The sequence below is a fragment of the Calonectris borealis genome, chromosome 30, assembly GCF_964195595.1.
Source record: "Calonectris borealis chromosome 30, bCalBor7.hap1.2, whole genome shotgun sequence".
Classification (NCBI taxonomy): Eukaryota; Metazoa; Chordata; class Aves; order Procellariiformes; family Procellariidae; genus Calonectris; species Calonectris borealis.
In genome coordinates, this window is record NC_134341.1 from 2,506,304 (window position 1) to 2,525,070 (window position 18,767).

General features: G+C 46.6%; 2 protein-coding genes across 2 annotated transcripts; both read left to right on the forward strand.

The window, feature by feature from the left end:
- The first annotated feature begins 393 nt into the window (after window positions 1-393).
- Window positions 394-6,476, forward strand: LOC142073606 (keratin, type II cytoskeletal cochleal-like). Its single transcript, XM_075133598.1, is given in 13 exon segments — window positions 394-496; window positions 1,059-1,102; window positions 1,104-1,396; window positions 1,433-1,613; window positions 2,272-2,483; window positions 2,686-2,746; window positions 3,298-3,393; window positions 3,696-3,860; window positions 4,252-4,377; window positions 5,079-5,299; window positions 5,430-5,458; window positions 5,582-5,737; window positions 6,457-6,476. Coding segments are annotated over 13 exon segments (1,707 nt in total).
- A 5,242-nt stretch (window positions 6,477-11,718) lies between these two features.
- On the forward strand, window positions 11,719-17,908 carry LOC142073737 (keratin, type II cytoskeletal 4-like). Its single transcript, XM_075133880.1, has 9 exons — window positions 11,719-12,177; window positions 13,032-13,246; window positions 13,575-13,635; window positions 14,292-14,387; window positions 14,991-15,155; window positions 15,242-15,367; window positions 15,647-15,867; window positions 16,181-16,209; window positions 16,726-17,908. The coding sequence occupies exons 1-9, from the start codon at window positions 11,719-11,721 to the stop codon at window positions 17,202-17,204; spliced, it is 1,851 nt and encodes a 616-aa protein (XP_074989981.1). The 3' UTR covers window positions 17,205-17,908.
- Window positions 17,909-18,767: the final 859 nt, after the last annotated feature.

Genomic DNA, 18,767 nt, shown 5'->3' on the forward strand with positions numbered 1-18,767 from the left:
ATCAGCCTTTTCTTCCCTGTCTGTCAAGCAACTCTAATAAATCTTTTTTATTTTGCCTTGAGGTATCCCAAGGGTTTTAATCACAAGCTCAGATACAAAGGATAGTAACAGAGAGTAGCCATACAGCAGCTGTATTAATAAGGTATTTTTGCAGGATACCGGTTGCTGGTGCATTCATAGTCTGCCCACCAAGGCCAAACCTACCGCTGTTTCCAGTTAAATGATTAACAAGCATCCAGTTAACAGCCTTGTGGCTGAGCTTCCTATTTTCTAGGCTGTTTATTGTCTTCTCCATGCAAGTCTCATTTTTCGACGCAATCGGAGCCAAAAACTTAACGAGAAGATACAGCTACGTTAATTTATTCTTCTAAAAGTTGGGCATCCAAGTCTGAGATGGTCACTTTAGACCTTCTTGGACTCAACGAAGAAGAGAAAGGCTCTCTGGAGAGCAATCTCTCAGACATGCCTGTCTCTCAGCACAGACCTCGCATCAAAAGTTAGAGGAGATGAGTCAATTATGGTCTTTAGCTGAGGATGGTGCATGGAGGGCTTTTTATAAAAAAGAAGTATTTTGCCCTCTTGTACCACAGCAAGGAAATTTGGGTGTCTGGTCCACGCTATGGTTCCCAGCTTCCAAGCGCTGGGCTGCCTTTGGCTGCGCCTCATGGACTTATATTGTCCTTTGTGAAGGGAGTGACTATGAGAAGAACAGATACTGCAAAATCACTTATAATTTGCCATTCAACAGAACATTCCTTTACAGATTGTCCTTGACAGAGGAAGATATTCTTAAGGCCATTTGCTAAACTGTAATTAATGTAAGGAAGGAGGACAAACTAAACCAAAAGAAGAATCCTCACAAAGCCCAGCCCAAGGGATCCTCCAAGCTGAGTATGCAAGCAAAGTGATTTAAAACCAGTAAAATTCCATAGGATTTCACAAATGTTCAGTGTTATGCATTGTTTTGCATATTTAAACCTATGAATTGCTGCCAGGCAAGGCAAACCCCAAGAAAACCCCAAATTATTCATCTGCATCAACCAAGCCCCACTTCTGAGATGTGTATAAAGGAGGAGCTCAGGGTAGTCGGAGCAGAGGGGCACCTTTTTGAGTTGCATGCTCTGCTGTCCTCCAGCATCCTCTCCTCCATTGCATCTGCCAGCATGAGCCAGCAGCTGTCAGCTGGAAGGTCTCTTCATGGAAGAAAGTTCTTCTCATCATCTTCTGCCATGAGTGGCATGAGCCACTGCCGAAGCAGCGCTTTCCCCTCTGCTGCACTATTTGGAAGAGGATATGGAGCCTGGAGTCACCGCAGCCAACGCCTCCAAAACACAGATGGGTGTAAACGGATTTCTTCTGGTCGAAGCCTTGCACATGGGGTCTGTGGAGGCTGGAGGTGCAGGGGCATCCATGCCAACAGTGAAGATGGGAGTCGTGGGTTAGGCTTGCACAGCAGGAGCTGCAGAAGTGAAGGTATTCGTGCGGTGCATGTCAACGAGAGCCTGCTGCAGCGTCTTGATGTGAAGATCGATCCCGAAATCCAGCACATCCGAAAGCAGGAGAGAGAGCAGATGAAGAGCCTCAATAACCAGTTTGCCTCTTTGATTGACAAGGTGAGAGCTGAGGCAAGACTTAAAGGAATGATGAGGTTTAAGTGTGAAGGAAACCCTCTTTTTGTGCAAAGGTCTCTGATTCCTTTCTTCTCTCACCCTATTACATGAGCCTTGTGCTGGTTTTAGCACGCACGGCTCTAGTACCATGAACTGCAAGTGCAGATCTAGCTGATAATGTTATTTTAATGTGGCTATTTATGTGCTTTAATAAGCTGCATCTGTTTTTATTATTAATAGCAGAAGGGAGCTGTTCCTCCGAGGTATCTTACTGAGCTTCTGCACTGTTGACTTCTCTTTGTGCAGCTAGACCTCATAAAGTTGCATTGTCTCCTATCGATAAATGATGGTTTCCACTGTCAGCCAATGGATATGCAGATCTATTGAAATATTCCATGGTTTCTGTAGCTGCCACAAAGGCGGTGCTGTCTGGGGCCTCCTTGGAAAACACGAGAGCATCGCACACAGCATACTCTAGACTTCTTGGATTACGAAGGTCGCAACATCCCTCTTTTGTCCTCTTGTCCCCTTCAAACCATAATGAGCCCCTGGAGCATTGACTCAGAAGAGAAGATGCCTTGTTCGCCCCATATACGTCTGGTCCCCGTACAATGCATCTAAGCATGTGCCTGAAGAAGGTGGCTTTGCTTTCTGAATGCAGGTACAGCATCTGGAGCAGCAGAACAGGGTGTTGGCCACCAAATGGGACCTCCTCCAAAAGCAGGTCCTGCCATCCCAGAAGAACATCAAGCATGTCTTCGACAACTTCATTTGCAGCCTGCAGAGGCAGCTGGACTCACTGCTGCACGAGAGGGAGCGGGTGGAGCCTGAGCTGAACAACACGGAGAAGCTCGTTGAAGAGTTCAGATGCAAGTGAGTGAGCAGAAACCATCCACGGGGCAGTGAGCTCAAACAGCTTGCCTAATGGGACCGTTCTTTTTGTCCGTATCAATAGACTTCTCTCCAAGGTCCAAAAAGCTGAGATCCACAAGCACCCTGACCCCTAAATACCCAGACAAACAAGGTCTCCAGTCTCAGAACGACCCGGCAACCAGTCTCTTCTCTTCCCTACCAGATACGAGCAGGAAGTGAACAGACGCACAGCTGCCGAGAACGAGCTTGTGTTCCTGGGAAAGGTAAGGAATTTGGATGAGTGGATGGGTGGGATGCAGAGATCCAAGGAGTTTCCTCTGATCTGCTCCTTGCAAGGCAAGGGTCAGGTCTTGAGAATGTTAGAAGTCATTGGACAGGAACAGATGCAGAAAAACCTGTCAGAGTATTGCCAGAGAGCGTTGAACCTCTGCCCTTTAGCACAGAAAATATATTTCTTTCTCAACTGACAGCTTGCTAGTCCTAATGCCCAAATCATGGTGTTTTTCAAACAAGAACTCAGTGATATGAGTTGCCCAGGGAAGTGGTGGAGTCACCATCCCTGGAGGTATTTAAAAGACGTGTAGATGAGGCCCTTAGGGACATGGTGTAGTGGGCATGGTGGTGTTGGGTTGACGGTTGGACACGATGATCTTAGAGGTCTTTTCCAACCTGTATGATTCTATGATTCTATATTGAACATGCTTTTGAGACCCCTCAGCTGTTGCTGTTCAGGGGATATCTGAGCTTCCCAATTACATAAATTGCCTTAGGTCTCCGTGTAGGCACTATTTTGACTTCTAAATGCCTCTTTTAGGATGCGGACTGTGTCTATCTGACCAAGGCAGAGCTGGAAGCAAAACTGGAAACCCTAAAGCAGGAGACAGAGTTCCTGAAATGTGTTTCTGCTCAGGTATGGATGCTCCTGTCCCAACCTTGCTTGATGCAGCTATTCTTACCAGCCACTCCTTGTCTACACTGATTTAGGCCTGATTAAACCAATCTATCAAGCTCTCTTTGGGAGGCAATGGGAATCCCAGATAAGGAAGACTTTGAGATCTCCAAACCCCCCCCCTAAAGCTGCATGCGTGACCAAAACTAATCTCAGCTCCTGGGTTGTGGCTCAGGACAAACGCTCAGTGGTGGTGTTACTTCCACTGGAGTGTGAAATAAGAAATCCAGGGACAGCTTACTGCCACTTCACATGGCTTCTAGGAAATCGCTGAGCTGGAGAGAAGTCCCTGTGACACCTCTGTCGTCGTGAAAATGGACAACAGCCGAGGCCTGGACGTGGAGGGCATCCTCAGGAGCGTTGAGTGCTGGTATGAGGACATAGCTCAGAAAAGCAAGGCAGAACTGGATGTGTTTTACAGAACTAGGGTAAGTTGTAGCATCCAGAGACATAGCCTTAATCCTCTCACTGTCAAAAGGAGTAGTGGAAAGGCGGTGATTTTTTTCTTTCTGTCTTCACTGTGTCACTTCTGGACCTAATTTTCCATTCTGCTAAACTGGATGGGGTCTCAAAGTCAGGAGAACATCCCCAAAACAGATACAGTGCCACGGGACAGGACTCGGTCATGCTGGGAATGGGGAGGTTGAACAGTGAAAGCTACAGGAGGAAAGCTCCCTTTGCTGCTGAAAGGCTCAGGAGCTGCAAAGTCAGGAGGACTTTTCTAAAGCTAGTTTAATCCACTCTGGAAACAGAAGCAAGGCTCCTGTGTTACCCACACTGCCTGCATTAATTGCCACCTCTCTCTTTTCCTACACTCAGTATCAAGAGCTGGAGGAGGCAAAGGGGAGACATTGCGATGAACTGAAGTCCCACCAGCAAGAGATTGAAGAGCTGAGTTTTGTGATCCAGAGAATGCAGTGTGACCTCGAAAATATGAAGAAGCAGGTATGATGGATCGTATTTACTCAGTCGATTTCCTAGACGTGAGACCCCAAGTCATGTTTTCTACATCTCTGGCATTTCTTTTGTCTTTATCAAAGAGCATTGTCTCACATGGGTTCCATTGGCCTAGAGAAGATCTTATCGGTGCCGAGCAGGGAAGAACTATCTGCTGGCCTATTTTCTGCTGGATTATTTTGATTATTGCAAAGAACTAATTGTGCCAAATTAGATTGTTGGATTAGCTACAGCCACTTGGAAAATTGCTAAAATTGCTCCAGCCAAAATTCTGGCAGGAGACAATGCTTCTGACACAGGTTCAAAGCATCCAATAAGTAGGGTAGAATTATGACTCACCAGTAATTCAGCACCCAAAGAAACTGGTATAATTTTCAGACCATCTAATTCATTACATAGTTTATAACGGGAAGTAATGGAAAACCTTAATTATTAGTTCCAATTAGAACAAAGTATTGGTATCCTTGAAACAAGGCTTAAACACAGTCTGGCAGTGCAGGGACATGTCCAGCCTTTCTGTAGCATTTCAGAATTGATATTTGATTTTGGAAACATTTGGCTTTCCTAAAAACAACCTCAATACTTCCCAATTTGGGACTCTCAAAAGAAGCGAGAATTTCTCTTTCAAAGGTGAGTATGGCAAGAAAGAGGAGAGGGAAAGTGAGGACTTCTTGCCTCTCCCCCAACAGGTGTCCTCTCTGCAAACATCAGTTTGTGGTACTGAGCAGCGTGGCGACTGTGCCCTGAAAGATGCCCGGGAGAAGCACGTCGAGCTGCAGAATGCCCTCCAGAAGGCCAAGGATGAGCTGGCTTGCATGCTGCGGGATTACCAGGAGCTGCTGAATGTCAAGCTGGCCCTGGATATTGAGATCGCAACATATAAGACTCTACTGGAGGGTGAAGAGAGCAGGTGGGTACCACTACAACCATGTGTGGGCAGTGTTCGGTCCTTGGGACTCTTCAACAGAGACCAGGAGGCTGGAAAATGCTGGAAATGCTAGTTAGGTGATGGATAACCTTGTGACCTTCTCCTCCTTCAGGATACGCCTTGGGAGCCCCGTGCGAGTGTGTAAGTAAGCTCAAGGTTGTCTATTTTCCTTACAACATGAAGCAATCTAGTTCTGGTTTGCAGGGGGAGGATGAAGGCTGCGTCCTCCCCATGAGAGATCCAGCTGGTCTTTTCCCATGACAGTGATCACCACCCCTTGCAACACCACCCCTGGCTGCGAAGCCGACCTGGGATGTGGGTCTGGTAGAGAGTCCAGAAGATGCAGGTCCTCCTGTAGCGCTGGTAGAGCATCCCTACCCGAAGAAGCCCGTGCCTGCCACAGAGGATTCACCTCCAGAAGTGTTGCCGGCTCTGTAGGCAGGCAGGATATCCCTGGCGCTCCCAACTGCATCCCTAGGAGTGAGGAATTTAGGGCCGGAGGTGGGGGCCGTTCGTGCCAGGGCTCAGCACCTCTGGGCACCGTTGGACTCTGCAGTGGGACTGCAGGGAGGCGTGGAGAGAGCTGCAGAGCTGCGAAGAGCGTGGGAAACTCATCTCGCCCAAGGGATGTGCTGGCCAGGGGTGAGGATTCCAACTGGACTCCATGCCCCAGGAACACCCGGATCTAAACTTCAGCTGCGAGAGTCAGGACAACCAGGATGGAAGACCTAAAGTAGAAAAATGAAAGCTCTGTTCCACTTTCAGTGGTAAAAATATCCTCAACTCCACCTTACACACGGGGAAGAGGCACACTGGGAACACGCACGTTGTAGCATCATGAAACCACATCAGAGAAACTCCAGCTGGGATCACATCAAAAAAGGGACACATAAAACATACTCCTTTTGATTTCTGCTGTTTCTTTAAAGGGCTGGTGGTTGTCTTGGGGCACTTATCTTGTTATCGCTCAACTTCTGCTTCCCACCAGCCGCCTTCTTTTTCCTGATTAAGCCTTTGCTATCTATGAAACAATGATATTTAATTCAGAATCCTTTCCCTAGAGTGCTCTGGGAAGTGTTTCTGGAAATGAGCTCTCTAGGACTCACCATTTCACCCAAGTCTGTCTGACGTAATTTTAGGCGAGTCGGTGGTGCTGTAGTGGTGAGACGCGCGGGGTCACGGGGAGGAGGGGCAGGACTCCAGCGATGCTTTGTTCGTTGTCTTGGAGCAGCTTGGTCATCCATATGCAGGCAGGCAAGTCATAAAGGAAATCTCAATTCAAAAATTGAATTTCACCTTCTGTAGTCATCAAAGAGTAATTATGTCACTTGTACTCCTATTAGCTTCCTTGCTTAGTGTCCTGACGTATGCATAAATTACAGCACCCTCACTTCTATCCTGATGACTCAAGACCTTCAAACTTTTTGTTCTTTTTCCAATAAAGTCCAATAATGTGTTGCCACTTGGTTTTTAGTATTTCCCAAGAATACAGAAAGGCCCTGTTCCTAATTGGACAAGATGTATCTGCTGATTAGAAGTTAATTAAGCAGAGGTGCAGGGCTGCCCAGAGAGTGTCATATAGATCCAGTCTTTGGCTGGTGTAAATTACGGAAGCCTTTAAAAGTCAGCTTATTTATGCTGATTTGCACCAAATTTGGCTCCTGCCCAATGCTATCCAATGGGTGTTTTAAGATTCATAGAGAAGTCATCTCAGTCTCTTTGCATTTTTATAGCGTGTCTACCACAGAGGTGTGACAATAAAACACATTTTATACCTCTTCAAAATCTGCTGCAATAGGGTCATTATAGGAAAAAAATCAGGAATGTGCTTGGTTGCTTCTTTCAGCATCACTTCAGAAATCCTATAACTACCAGTTTAGGATTTCAAAACAGATCAAAGGGAGATATTTTATTGTACATTTGAGCAGATTAAAAAAAAGAAGCCAACAAATTAGGAACATAAATCAACCACAAAGGACTGAAGTGTTTTGCGATTAAACTGATGAAAGCCAACGAGCAGAACAAAGAAATGAACCATACCGAGGCAAGTTGGACAGATATATGTTTTACAAAAGGGGGAATCCAGAGGGAAGGTCTTTCCTACCCGAAGCAGTTATCGTGATTCAGAACTGGAAGAGCTTTCTCTTCCCCCCATAATTCTCCTGTGATAGGAAGCTATTTCCCAATCAAATATGAGAAGCACAAAAGAAAACAGTCACAATCTTTAATGAAGAAAACCACAAGAAAGATTTGACAAGAAAAGAACAATCGAGCAGCCATAAATATTCATTAAGAGGGGTTTACGTATGTCATAAAGGTTATGGTGTTTCCATTGAAAACAGACGATCCTCTCACTTTTTATGCAAGAGACAGGGAAATGACGCAGAATTAATGTTGCTTCCTCACCTCCAGACTCCCCCCTGCCACCATTTCCAGATCTGATAAGTTAATTTAGCAAGTGCTTTACTTTAAACCTGTGACCAGCCTCTCTGAACATGAATCAGCCAGGCGTTTCGTCAGACATTCAGCAGCACATCACAAAGCTGCGCAAATCAAATCAAACGTGGGCTTGGGCACAACAAAAGGAAGAACTTATCTCCTGCCGGCTGAATGTGCTTCCCAGGAGGACCTGACCCAACCTCCATGGGCGATTCCTTCTGTATGGCTCAGAGAATCTCTTCTGCCCAAGAAAACAGCTTCAACTGGAAGGGACAAGAGCTCCTGTAGATTTATAGGGAAGTTGCTGTCACCTAATAACAGCTGCAGTTTTTCTTTCCCCTTTCCTCATCTTTTTGCTTGAACAGGCAGCGCAATGCCATTCCATTCAGGGGCCTGGATTCCCATACATCCCACATTCATTTCCACTGCGCAATTCTGTGGGAGGAAGACATCAACATGAAAAAGATCAAAACAATCCTTTGCTTTGTTGCAAGCCTCAGCTTTACAGGCGCTAATCACCGCACGGAGATATGATATATGCATACACCAGGAACTGAGGAAATCTAGAGAGCATGTGAAGTTGTGTACTCTCATTAAGACTTCAAAGGCGCTAAAGAAATCTGGCGCCCAAAGGGTGGGACTAATTTCACCTAACTTTAACCATCCAGAAGTGGGGCGCCTGGTCTAGTTGTCTGGTTGTCTAGACTGCCTCTGGTAGTCCATAAGAGAGAGGTAAGTACCTCCAGAGGTGGATTCCTCCCACCTGTCTTAGCTGCCTATTTTAGGATGCGATGAATCACCGTCTGGAGATGCCTATCTCTTTCCATTAGCCATAGACGGAGTCTCCAAGATGAAATTAGAATACGTGGCTAGTTTGATGGCTGAAGTAGGGAGGAAGGTGCACCCAGGCCCAGTGTTTGATGAATTTTATGAGGAACATCCTTTGAAAATCCCAGCCTCGACTTCTAACACAGAGCAGAGGTAGGCTAATGAGAGGAAAAAATACATTACCAGATTGAATTCCCTTGGACAACTTTGGCTTTACGATACAAGGGAATGAGGCTGCACTAATCAAATGAATTCTTTAACATCTCATGAATGACATGGACAAGAGTCTATACAGTCCGTGAAACTGTGTGTATAAAAATACATGTTACGACACAATCTTACGTCTATCAAATGCTGTTAGCACAGGTAGGTTATTGCCATTGTCCTATCTGAATGCAATGAGTTTTCTATGGCTGCGGATAATTACAGAGATGGAGCATGGCTCTTTGAGACTATCGCATAAAACATATTTTAAGAACTAGTTCAGATTCATCTCCAGAGGCAACAAACGAATTAGTGAACTTCACATGTTCTCATAACGAATTCCATTTTCAGCAGCACATTCAGGGAGAAGAATGCTGACAAAGGGAGAGATTGCAAGTTGTCAAAATGACTCATTCAACCCCTCATAAAAATATTTGCCTTTTTTGCTTCCTCAGTCCTTCCCTTCCTTTTTTTTGAGTCAAAAAGATGCAATTTTTGCTTCAGACTATTCTCCCGTTTCCCATGTCCATACTCACAATAACAAATTGTTGATTCCCGAGATCTTAGGTACGAACAGGCAGAACACTCGCTGTTCCTTGGAAAGACCTAAAAGACATTAAGTGAGCCTTCTGCATAGCTGCCTTCTCACGGGGATTCAGGAGCAACAACAGGGATATTTGGCTAACACAGCAATTTTACCCAATACTGGGCCACTTATGCCCAAAATCTCTTACCTATCAGGAAGCCAGTGGCTCTGGTGAGGCGTTTTGGAACTGGGGCTGCTGCAGCACAGGTGGTTCACAGGCGTTTAATTGCAGTCTATGCTACGTTCCAGGTGTCTCCCACACAGCCGACGCGTATAATGGGGTGCAGAAAGGGAGCAGTGGCACAGCAGCCTTCACTCTGACTTCTGGTCCAGGATGCAGTTTTCCTACATAGAGCTCGTAACAATCGGCTTTTGTACTCTTCTTTGGATTCAAATATGCATTTCGCTTCTGATAAATCTTTGTTTAGAACGTAAAGGATCTGGGAAGTTGCAAGCGTTAGCTTGAAGTCTTTAATATTTGTTTTAACTGATATTGCCAATTGTGCTGGCAACCCAGTATAAACTGTGAGCCTAAAATACCATAAACAAAGGTGTAATCTGAAAGTCATGCTGTAAATATGTTGAATTATCCCATTTGTATAGGGCAAAAGTATCAGTTTACGCAACTAATTTATACCACCAGCCCCTCAAACTCACACAAGTTGCAATTACACGTTCAATTAATAGCCTTGTGAATCCCGGTGCTGCAGTCACGTCCTATGGTTTCGGTGTGCATGTCTTCTTTTTAAGAACTTGATATTAGAAGGTTTAATGTTTTAAGGAGGTTTAGCATTGTTTTTATGATTTGCCCCGCCTGATCCTAACTCTTGGAAAATGTTTTCGGAGGGGCTTGATGAGGATGAGGGAACACAGTTACCGGGTGTCTCCAGATACCGTCACGTTGTTTGTGTAATGTGCAGACTTCCCCAAGCGTCGCTCCCCTTCAGTTAGGAAGGGCTGAGGGCATTTACTTGTTTGCACGACAATGTCTCTTTTTCTCCCAAACACTTTACTCCCAAAGAGCTGGAAGAGCCCTATTGTTTTGACTTTCCAAATGTCAGTTTGGAGAAGGCCCCGAGACGGTTGGCAGATCGGTTCGCTCCCTCACCTCCTTGGGCTGGTGGTTAGGAAAGAGAGAGAGATTCATCTTGCCGATGTGAGTCAAAGCCATCTCTGGTGTCCAGTCTAATCCACTCATTAAGACTTCCTCTGTTGATGGAGAAAGACCAGCGCCCGCGGAGTGTGAATCACCCCCGTTCCCCTAAGCAGGGACCCAGGGGCTGTTGTCTCTTTCCTGGAGGTGTATCTCCACCGAGTGTCAAGGACGTGTCTGCCAAAGTCATCCAACTTCTAGCTGTTGCTTCTTGAATGAGGTGGATCTCACCAGGCTGAAATGTGCTACTGTTCTTTTTTGTTCCCTGTAGAACTACCAGAAGGTGAATCAAAAAGGTCTCCGACATCCAGCTTGGTAGAAGCTCCAACATAGCGAGGGCCAAAGATTTAACTGTGTCAAATGGACTTCAGGCTGAGAGTTTGCAGCATTACTCAAGTGAAAATGTCACTGACTGCACAGAACACAAACCTAGTAAGAAAACTGAAAAATGCCTCAGTTCCTGGATGCAACCTGCTCTGTTTTGGTGGTTTCATGTGGTAAGATAAGGTCAGTGTGAAATGCTATATGGGAATGGTTCGGGGGGGAGGGTTTGAGTTCTTGCATATGAATCCAGACCCATAACTCAGTGACTTTGCTGGTGTTTCAGGGACAGAAATGATCCATCCATCACAACATGACTTCCACGGTGTTTTTCCATGGTTGATTTTCTTTTTTTTTTTTTTTTTTTTTGGTTACTTTTCCGCACCCAAAACAAGCCTGGTGAGAGAAAAAAGGAGAGATTGTGAAATTACCCCCACAAAATGCAAGTCTGCAAAACATGCCATCATACACAAAAATCCATGAGACACAAAACCCCAAACGACACACTGCAAACAAATCACAAAGAGTTTCTTCAAAAATGTTTGCTAAACTATAATTAGCGTAAGTTAGGGGAACACTTCAAACCGTAATATATTCTAAGCCAACTTGCAAACAGAGCACTTTTAGATTCCTTTTTATTTCCTCAGTAGTTAGTATTTGCTGGGCTGTTTTGCATTTTGAGGAGCATTTATTGCTGCCAGGCAAACCAAACCCTTAAGCGCTTTAAATTAATGTCCTGATCCTATCAAGGCCAGCTTCCCAAATGTATATAAGGAGTAGCATCACTGTGTCACTTCAGCGGGATCTCTGTTCCTCTCCTGCAGAAGAGCTTCCCCTAAACTTTCACATTCCACCTTCAAATAAGCCACCATGAGCAGACAGGCGCCTACAGTGAGATCTGTCCTGGGACGAAGAGGCTTCAGTTCAGCTTCGGAGATCTGTGGTCGAAGCTACGCCGCCTCTGCCTGCCAACCTGTCCGATGCGGAGCTGGCGCCTATAGCAGCAGGAGCGTCTGCAACCTGGGTGGAAACAGGAGAATCTCCTACGTGAACGGGGTCTGCGGAACTGGATGTTTTGGAGAGTTCGGCTTCGGTGGCGTAGGCTATGGTAATGTTGGAGGAAGGGTTGGCCTTTGTGGCCCCAGGGGATATAGTATTGTGAGAGGTTACCCCGATCGCAAGGCTGATGGCATCCAAGGTATCTGCATCGATGAACGGCTTCTGAAGCCCCTCTGTGTTGGGGTCGACCCGCTGGAACATGAAATACGCTGCCAGGAGAAGGAACAGATCAAGACCCTCAACACCCAATTTGCCTGCTTCATCGACAAGGTGAGTGCGAACCTGCTCCGTACCCGCACTTCTCTGAGAAAAACAGAACACCACGAACCTCCTCCAAACCCCCAGTCCAGCTCGTGCCGTGAATCACCGGCTCCATGCAAGGGTCCAGACTCCCGCAGAGCCATGTTGGTGCAGAGTGAGACCTTCAGTATTGGGGAAGGGCTCATTTCAGCCACACACCGGTCCCAGTGTTTGCTGTTTGTATCACGGCCACGGTAGCACTGGACTTTCTTGCAGGTGCCTCCTCTCTGGACGGCCCCAGTTCAAGGCTGGGTTTCTCACTGCAGCCTTGTTCTAGCTCAGGTAGAAGTTACAGCCCTGACGGGCTCATCTTTCTGCCCCGTATTAGACCCTTTTTCCCCCTTCATCTTTAAATATCGTGACTGTTCCTAAAACATTCCTGAAGGCAAAGGGGGTTAATCTTGATTCAGGCATCTAAACGTTCGATATCCAAGTCTGAGCTGCCACCTTAGGATCCCTTCGTAGAAAAAAACAGGTTCCACCCTCTGGGGACTCAATGTCATCCTAAAATACATCGAAGGCACCATCCAGAAGAGCTTTATTTCTATTCATTGGTGAGAAAGGCAGATTCAGACACGTGATTTTTAGATTTCTAAATAATTTAGAGATGTGACTTTTAGATTTCTAAATAATTTAGAGATGTGACTTCTAGATTTCTAAATAAGGGCAGATAATTTTATGATCATGGTGGCAGATCACCTCTCACTTCCTGGAAATCCTATTCTTACACCTGCGGTTTCACAGTGAGCGCAGGCAGTTAAACCAGGCGTCGAGTTAATGCATTCTTCTCTCCATTTCAAGAATTGCTATTTTTTGGCCTGCAGGTCCGATTCCTGGAGCAGCAGAACAAAGTGCTGGAGACCAAGTGGGGCCTCCTGCAGCAATACGTCCTACCAAAGAAAGGGAAAAACCTTGAACTGTACTTTGAGAATTACATCTGCGACCTGCGGAAACGCCTGGACTGCTTGCTATGTGAAAAGCAAAAACTGGGCAGCGAAGAATGTGCCACAAGCCAGCTGGTGGAGGAGTTCAAGTGCAAGTAAGGACCCTCAGGTCTCCTCTAGCTGTTGCGTTTCACTTCTCCTCTGGTTCATCTCAGGCAACATCTCCTAGACATGTGGCACATCCCCTTTGGGGACGTGACATTCTTCCGTCTCACTTGCAAACTCTTTGCATCGTTAATGTTGCTGTTCATGAGGAAGCTTCTGATCTGGGGATGGTTTAATGTTTGGTCTCCAGACACTGATCTCACAGTGCCTGATGGCAGTCTCTGAGCAAGCGAAGGTTGTTATTTATACCTGATGGTTAATGTCTCTGTGCCTGATAGCATTGCTTGGCTCAGCCCTTTTCTTCTCCTTTTCCAACAGATACGAAGAGGAAATCAACAGGCGTACAACTGTGGAGAATGAGTTTGTGGCACTCAAAAAGGTGAGAAGCTCAAAATACAGGAATCATTATACCTATAATAGGTTTATTTGGTGTAAATCTTGGCTGAAATAGGGCATTATTGGCAAATGCCCGGCAAAAGTGTTGTAACGAGCAGAAGGAGGGAGGCCTGTAACGAGGCACAGGGTCAGAAAAAGAGGCAAATGCAAGTAGAAAGTAAAAATGATGTATCCTCAAAGCTTACATCATCAGCACTACAGCAACCCTTTTGTTACCCCAAGCACATTCCTGAAGTGTAATGGGAGGGTGTATTTGTGGAAGGGGGACAGAGTGGGAGAGGTCACACCGGTGTCTAAGACGCTGGTTATTTTCTGACAGTCTCTTCACATCCTTTATACTTGGACATCAGAAAAGCAGAAATCATTTGAACAATATTAAAAAATTATGTTTAAATACTCATTAGTCAATTCTGAGTTTGTAGCTAGGTCCTAAGTAATAAATAAACTAATCCCTGTAAGTCACGTTGGAATGGTTTTGTTTTCCTTTAGGAGACACCAGGCCATCTTGACTCACGCTCTCACACCTTTCTGCTCTTACAATCCTGTTGAAACATGTTTTATTGGCGCTGCCTCTGTCTTCTGTGTGCTTCTCCAATGTTTTCAGCGCGACTGGGCTGGAACGTGTCTCCTCTCTTTCAGGATGCAGACTGTATCTTTTTGAACAAGGAAGAGCTGGAGGTGAAGGTGGATCTGTTAAGAAGGCAGTTGGAGCTGTTGAAATGTGTGTTTGAGGAGGTGAGTTCCTCCGGTCCGTCCCAGGGCTTTGGTGGTGCTGTCTCATCCTCCAGGTGCTCCAAATTTCTATAGCTTGAAACCCCTCTTGGACATGTCTCATCCCAAGCCCTGAATACTTGAAAGCGTGGAAGTACAAGGTTGATATAATATTAACATGATTATGCTGGAAATAGGGTGGTTCCCCCTTTCTTAATGCAGCTCCAGGTATGAATTGGCTGTGTCCTAACTCTACCCCGGAGAAAAGCGATGCGTCTGTCTAGTTACTCCGGATTGCAGTTGTCTGATTAGAGCTAAAGAAACTCCCAGCTTAATCCTGTCATTAACATCAGTGAAGCAGCTGAAGATGACAGGATACCAAGGGTTAAGTCACTCAAATTCCTTGCCCTTGATGTGGGCAGAATTGCTGCAGGTCAGCATATAGGTCAGCAGCTGACATGTGGCAACTCATCCAGCAAGGAGGATTTTCTGCTGAGCCAACCTGAGGGACATTTCTTGACTTGTTATATCCATCACCTGAGCAGTGTGGCTCCTTGTCCCAGCCCTTCCTTCACTACAGAGTCTGAGAATTGCTAACAGCTGACTCAGCTATTCCCCAACCCGCAGGAACGAGCTCAGGTAGATCGCCAGCTATGCGACACTTCGGTCATCGTGAAAATGGACAACAACCGAGACCTGGACATGGAAAGCATCATCAAGAACGTTGAATGCTGGTACCAAGAAATAGCTCAGAAGAGCAAAGAAGAAGTTGATGCCTTCTACCAAACCAGGGTGAGTAAGAAGCAACCCGGGTGTCTGCCTGGCATCTTAACAGGCTGCAGGTCAAAAACAACGATTGTCTTGTTTCTTGGTTCCAGTTTCAGGAGCTTCAGGATAAGAGAGGCAAGTATTGTGACGACCTGCAAAGCAACAAGTGTGAGATTTCGGAGCTAACCCGGATGATACAGAAGCTGCAGTGTGAACTGGAGAACGTGAAGAAGCAGGTAGGAGAGGCCCAGAGGTGATGTTTCCAGAAAGGGCAATGTCTTGGAGGACAGCTCAGATATGGGGGAAAATGACATATTGGCCTTTAGTAGACTTAAGACCTGCTCTAGGCTGCAGTTGGAAAGCGTGTAGTTGAAAAGTGGATAGAGAGAAAGGACGCTGGCGGTTTTTTTCCTCTGTTTGCAATTGGAAGAGCGGGTTAATCCAAAACCAGAGTGTCCAGGAATTAGGAAACGAAGCCTTGAAGACACCTGCACTGTTATCCTCCCCTCTGACAGGTCTCCTGCCTGCAAACCTCCATTTGTGATGTTGAGCAGCGTGGGGACTGTGCCCTGAAAGATGCCCGGGAGAAGCACGTCGAGCTGCAGAATGCCCTCCAGAAGGCCAAGGATGAGCTGGCTTGCATGCTGCGGGATTACCAGGAGCTGCTGAATGTCAAGCTGGCCCTGGATATTGAGATCGCAACATATAAGACTCTACTGGAGGGTGAAGAGAGCAGGTGGGTGACAGAGACCTTGTCCCTTTCATCCCGTATATCGGAGGCCAGAACGATTCCAGCTCCCAAGAGAATTTTGCAGCTCCAGGATCCTCCCAGGCTCACAGAAGCTGGGGCTGGAGAGATGGCTGGAGGCCACAGAGGCCACCCTTGTGCCAGCAAAAACAGTTCCTGTCCTAGGGATAGTCAGACGTGTTACAACAAGGGATTAAGTGGGCTGGATGTATGGCTGGAAGTTATGAGTAACGTCAGGTTTCTAGATGTGCATGCGACTGGTTAATAGGTTAACGTGCATTTCTCCTCTCTCCCCCAACAGGATATGCGTGGGGAACCCGGTGAGCGTGTGTAAGTAACCTGAAGGCTTTCAGCCATGGGGGTTTCTCATTTTAGGAAAGGCAGTTTATGGAGTAGCTTTATCTGTCTGTCTTCCGCCTCTGCCTCCCTCTTCCATTTCAGCCCAGGCTGATGTTGAAGGTTTAGTCCCAGACATCTCAAATACCTCTGAATTTAAAAAAAAATCAGCTTTCACTCGGAGAGGGGAAGGTCAAATTCATGACCCTTTTCTACTCTTGGAGGCAACGGCGAGCTGTCCTGGCGAACCCGCCAGGCAATGCACCGATGTGCATTGAACCTGGGAAAGAATATGCCACCAGGCAGATGAGCAACGCGGGAAGGGGGAGGATCTGTGAGGGGATGTGTTGGGACATGGGGGAGGAGTTGGAAGGAGCAGGGGCTCAGATACGTTGGACAAATCTAGAGGAAATCAGGTTTGGTCGGTTCTGTCACCCATGAAACAGCTTGCCTTGTGAGAGTCTTCCAGTCTTCCTCTCTAAATAATTAATCCCGTGGGCTGTCTTGCAGCTGTGGTCAGCAGTGGCTACAATATCCCCGACGACTGCGGGATGCTGGCTGCAAACGGGGCCGTGTGTGGCTACGGCTCCCTGGGGAGACGGTCCGGACGACACAGCTCCCAGAATGGAGGATTCAGCTCCCGGAGCGCCGGGATCCACCCCAAGAGAGTCATTAGCTCGGTGGCCAAGCAGTGTGTCCCAGAGGTGTATTGCCAAGCCGGAGGGGTCAACTGCAAAAACGGGGGATTCAGCTCCCGGAGCGGGGGCTACCCAGCCCGCACCGTCATCAGCACGGGAAGCGGGGGCTTGAATGCTAGGATGGGGGCTTGCCAAGCTGGTGGGGTGGTCAGCTTCGGAAACCAAGGCTGCGTCATCAGGCAGCTGGGGGGCTCTCCCGTCGTCGTTGCAAACAGCCCTGAAGTTGTGGGGTGCAACAACGGCGTGGTGGGGAACTTCGGGGTTGTCAGAGACCCGTGCGTTGTTCCATAGGGCCATCAGCCGGGGAGGTGGCACAGCCAGCCACGTCGGAGGGCCATGCTTAGACGTGCAGTTCCTACCACTGAGACGATGCAGGATAGTTTCTCTGCCCACTAGTAGCAACGTTTGTCACCAAGCCCATTCCCACATTTACTAGCATCAACCCCACCAAGTTATGTTTTCAGAGTCCCCAACCCTAAAGACATCCAGAAAGCTTCTCCAGCAGGTGCTCAACGCAGTATTATTTCTCTGAGTTCATACTGTCTAGATTATCACAGCTTGAAGGGTTTGCTTGTTGTGCTGCCTTCTCTCTCTGGCTTTTCCCATAACAAGCAGATTAATTAACAATGTTCTTCCTTACGAGACACCTCCTTTTCTTCCAGCTCCTCCCAAAGCATTTCAGAAAAGAGAGTGATGATTTAACTTTCCCAGGAGGCACTGCAAAGAGCACGCTCCCTTTTTTTTTTTTTTTTTTTTATGTCAAAGAAGAAACCCTGAGCTGCAAATTTGAGCTTAAATTTTAAACAAGGCAATTTCAATTTTCAAAGCACCTGCTAGTTACACTGCAGCCATAGGCTTTTTGTGGAATTTGCTTACAGATGAATACGTAGTACTTTCATTTGCTTCTGCATGTTAGGGGTGGCTGGTTCAAAGCGTGCTGATTTTTAGAAGACCTCACCCCCATCCCCACCCCCGAAATGCCAAGGGAAGTTATTGGTGCATAAATCTTCTGAGTTGACATCTTGTACTCACATAAACAGAGCTTCTTTCACTGACTGCTCCAACTTCCCAGCTTTTCACTGCGCCTTCAATAAACTGCATTGAAAGTACGTGGTTTGTCTCTGAATTTTTCCATAGACGGTATTTAAAGAAATTACAAAACGGGTGAAGAAGTGCTCTTTCACAGTCTGTGGGGGTAAGAAAGGACCAAACAGATCTCTTGAGTCTCTTTAGGCAGTTTGGATGGTGGTACTCAGATGCCGGGAGAGTCCAATGGTGTTTATTCTGTTTTATTTACATCCTTATATCACATCACCTTAAGATATTTTATAGCCCAAGTAACAGCTGATGTCAGAGATTGCCAGAAACCCCCAAAATAGTTCTGAGCACTGTAAGATGTCCTCTACGACAAGTTTGCCAGCCTGTAGCTTCATTCACCTGCCACTTCAGAACAACCTATTTGATCCTTCCATGTCACGGAGCAGTTGAAGGACGGTAGATGCCAACGCCGACCTTCTGGGCTCAACGGGCTTGTGATCAGGGCTGTGCTCTGCCAGAGTCCTATGTATTTCAGTCATAAAAACCTTTGCTTCAGTGGCATTAGGGCTGACAAAGTGTGACATTTACCCTGTATGACTTTAAAGGCAAAGGGACAAGTTAGGAGATCTCTTGGCCGTAACGGGGTGGGATCGACTTTGTCTTAGTTTTGAAGTCTCCCACGTAGAGCTCAACATGTAAGCTGCTGCTGGGGGCTCATTTCATGGAAAGAAACCGACATTTCCATAGGGTGATTCATCTGACCAAACACAGGCACCTAATTTAGCACAAAATGCATCAGGCTCTAGACTCTACTGG

Coding starts and splice junctions, on each gene's coding strand:
- LOC142073737 (XM_075133880.1), top strand. CDS start 11,719: ATGAGCAGACAGGCGCCTACAGTGAGATCTGTCCTGGGACGAAGAGGC. Junction 15,368..15,646: donor TGGAGAACGTGAAGAAGCAG/GTAGGAGAGGCC, acceptor CCCCTCTGACAG/GTCTCCTGCCTGCAAACCTC. Junction 16,210..16,725: donor GGGGAACCCGGTGAGCGTGT/GTAAGTAACCTG, acceptor GCTGTCTTGCAG/CTGTGGTCAGCAGTGGCTAC.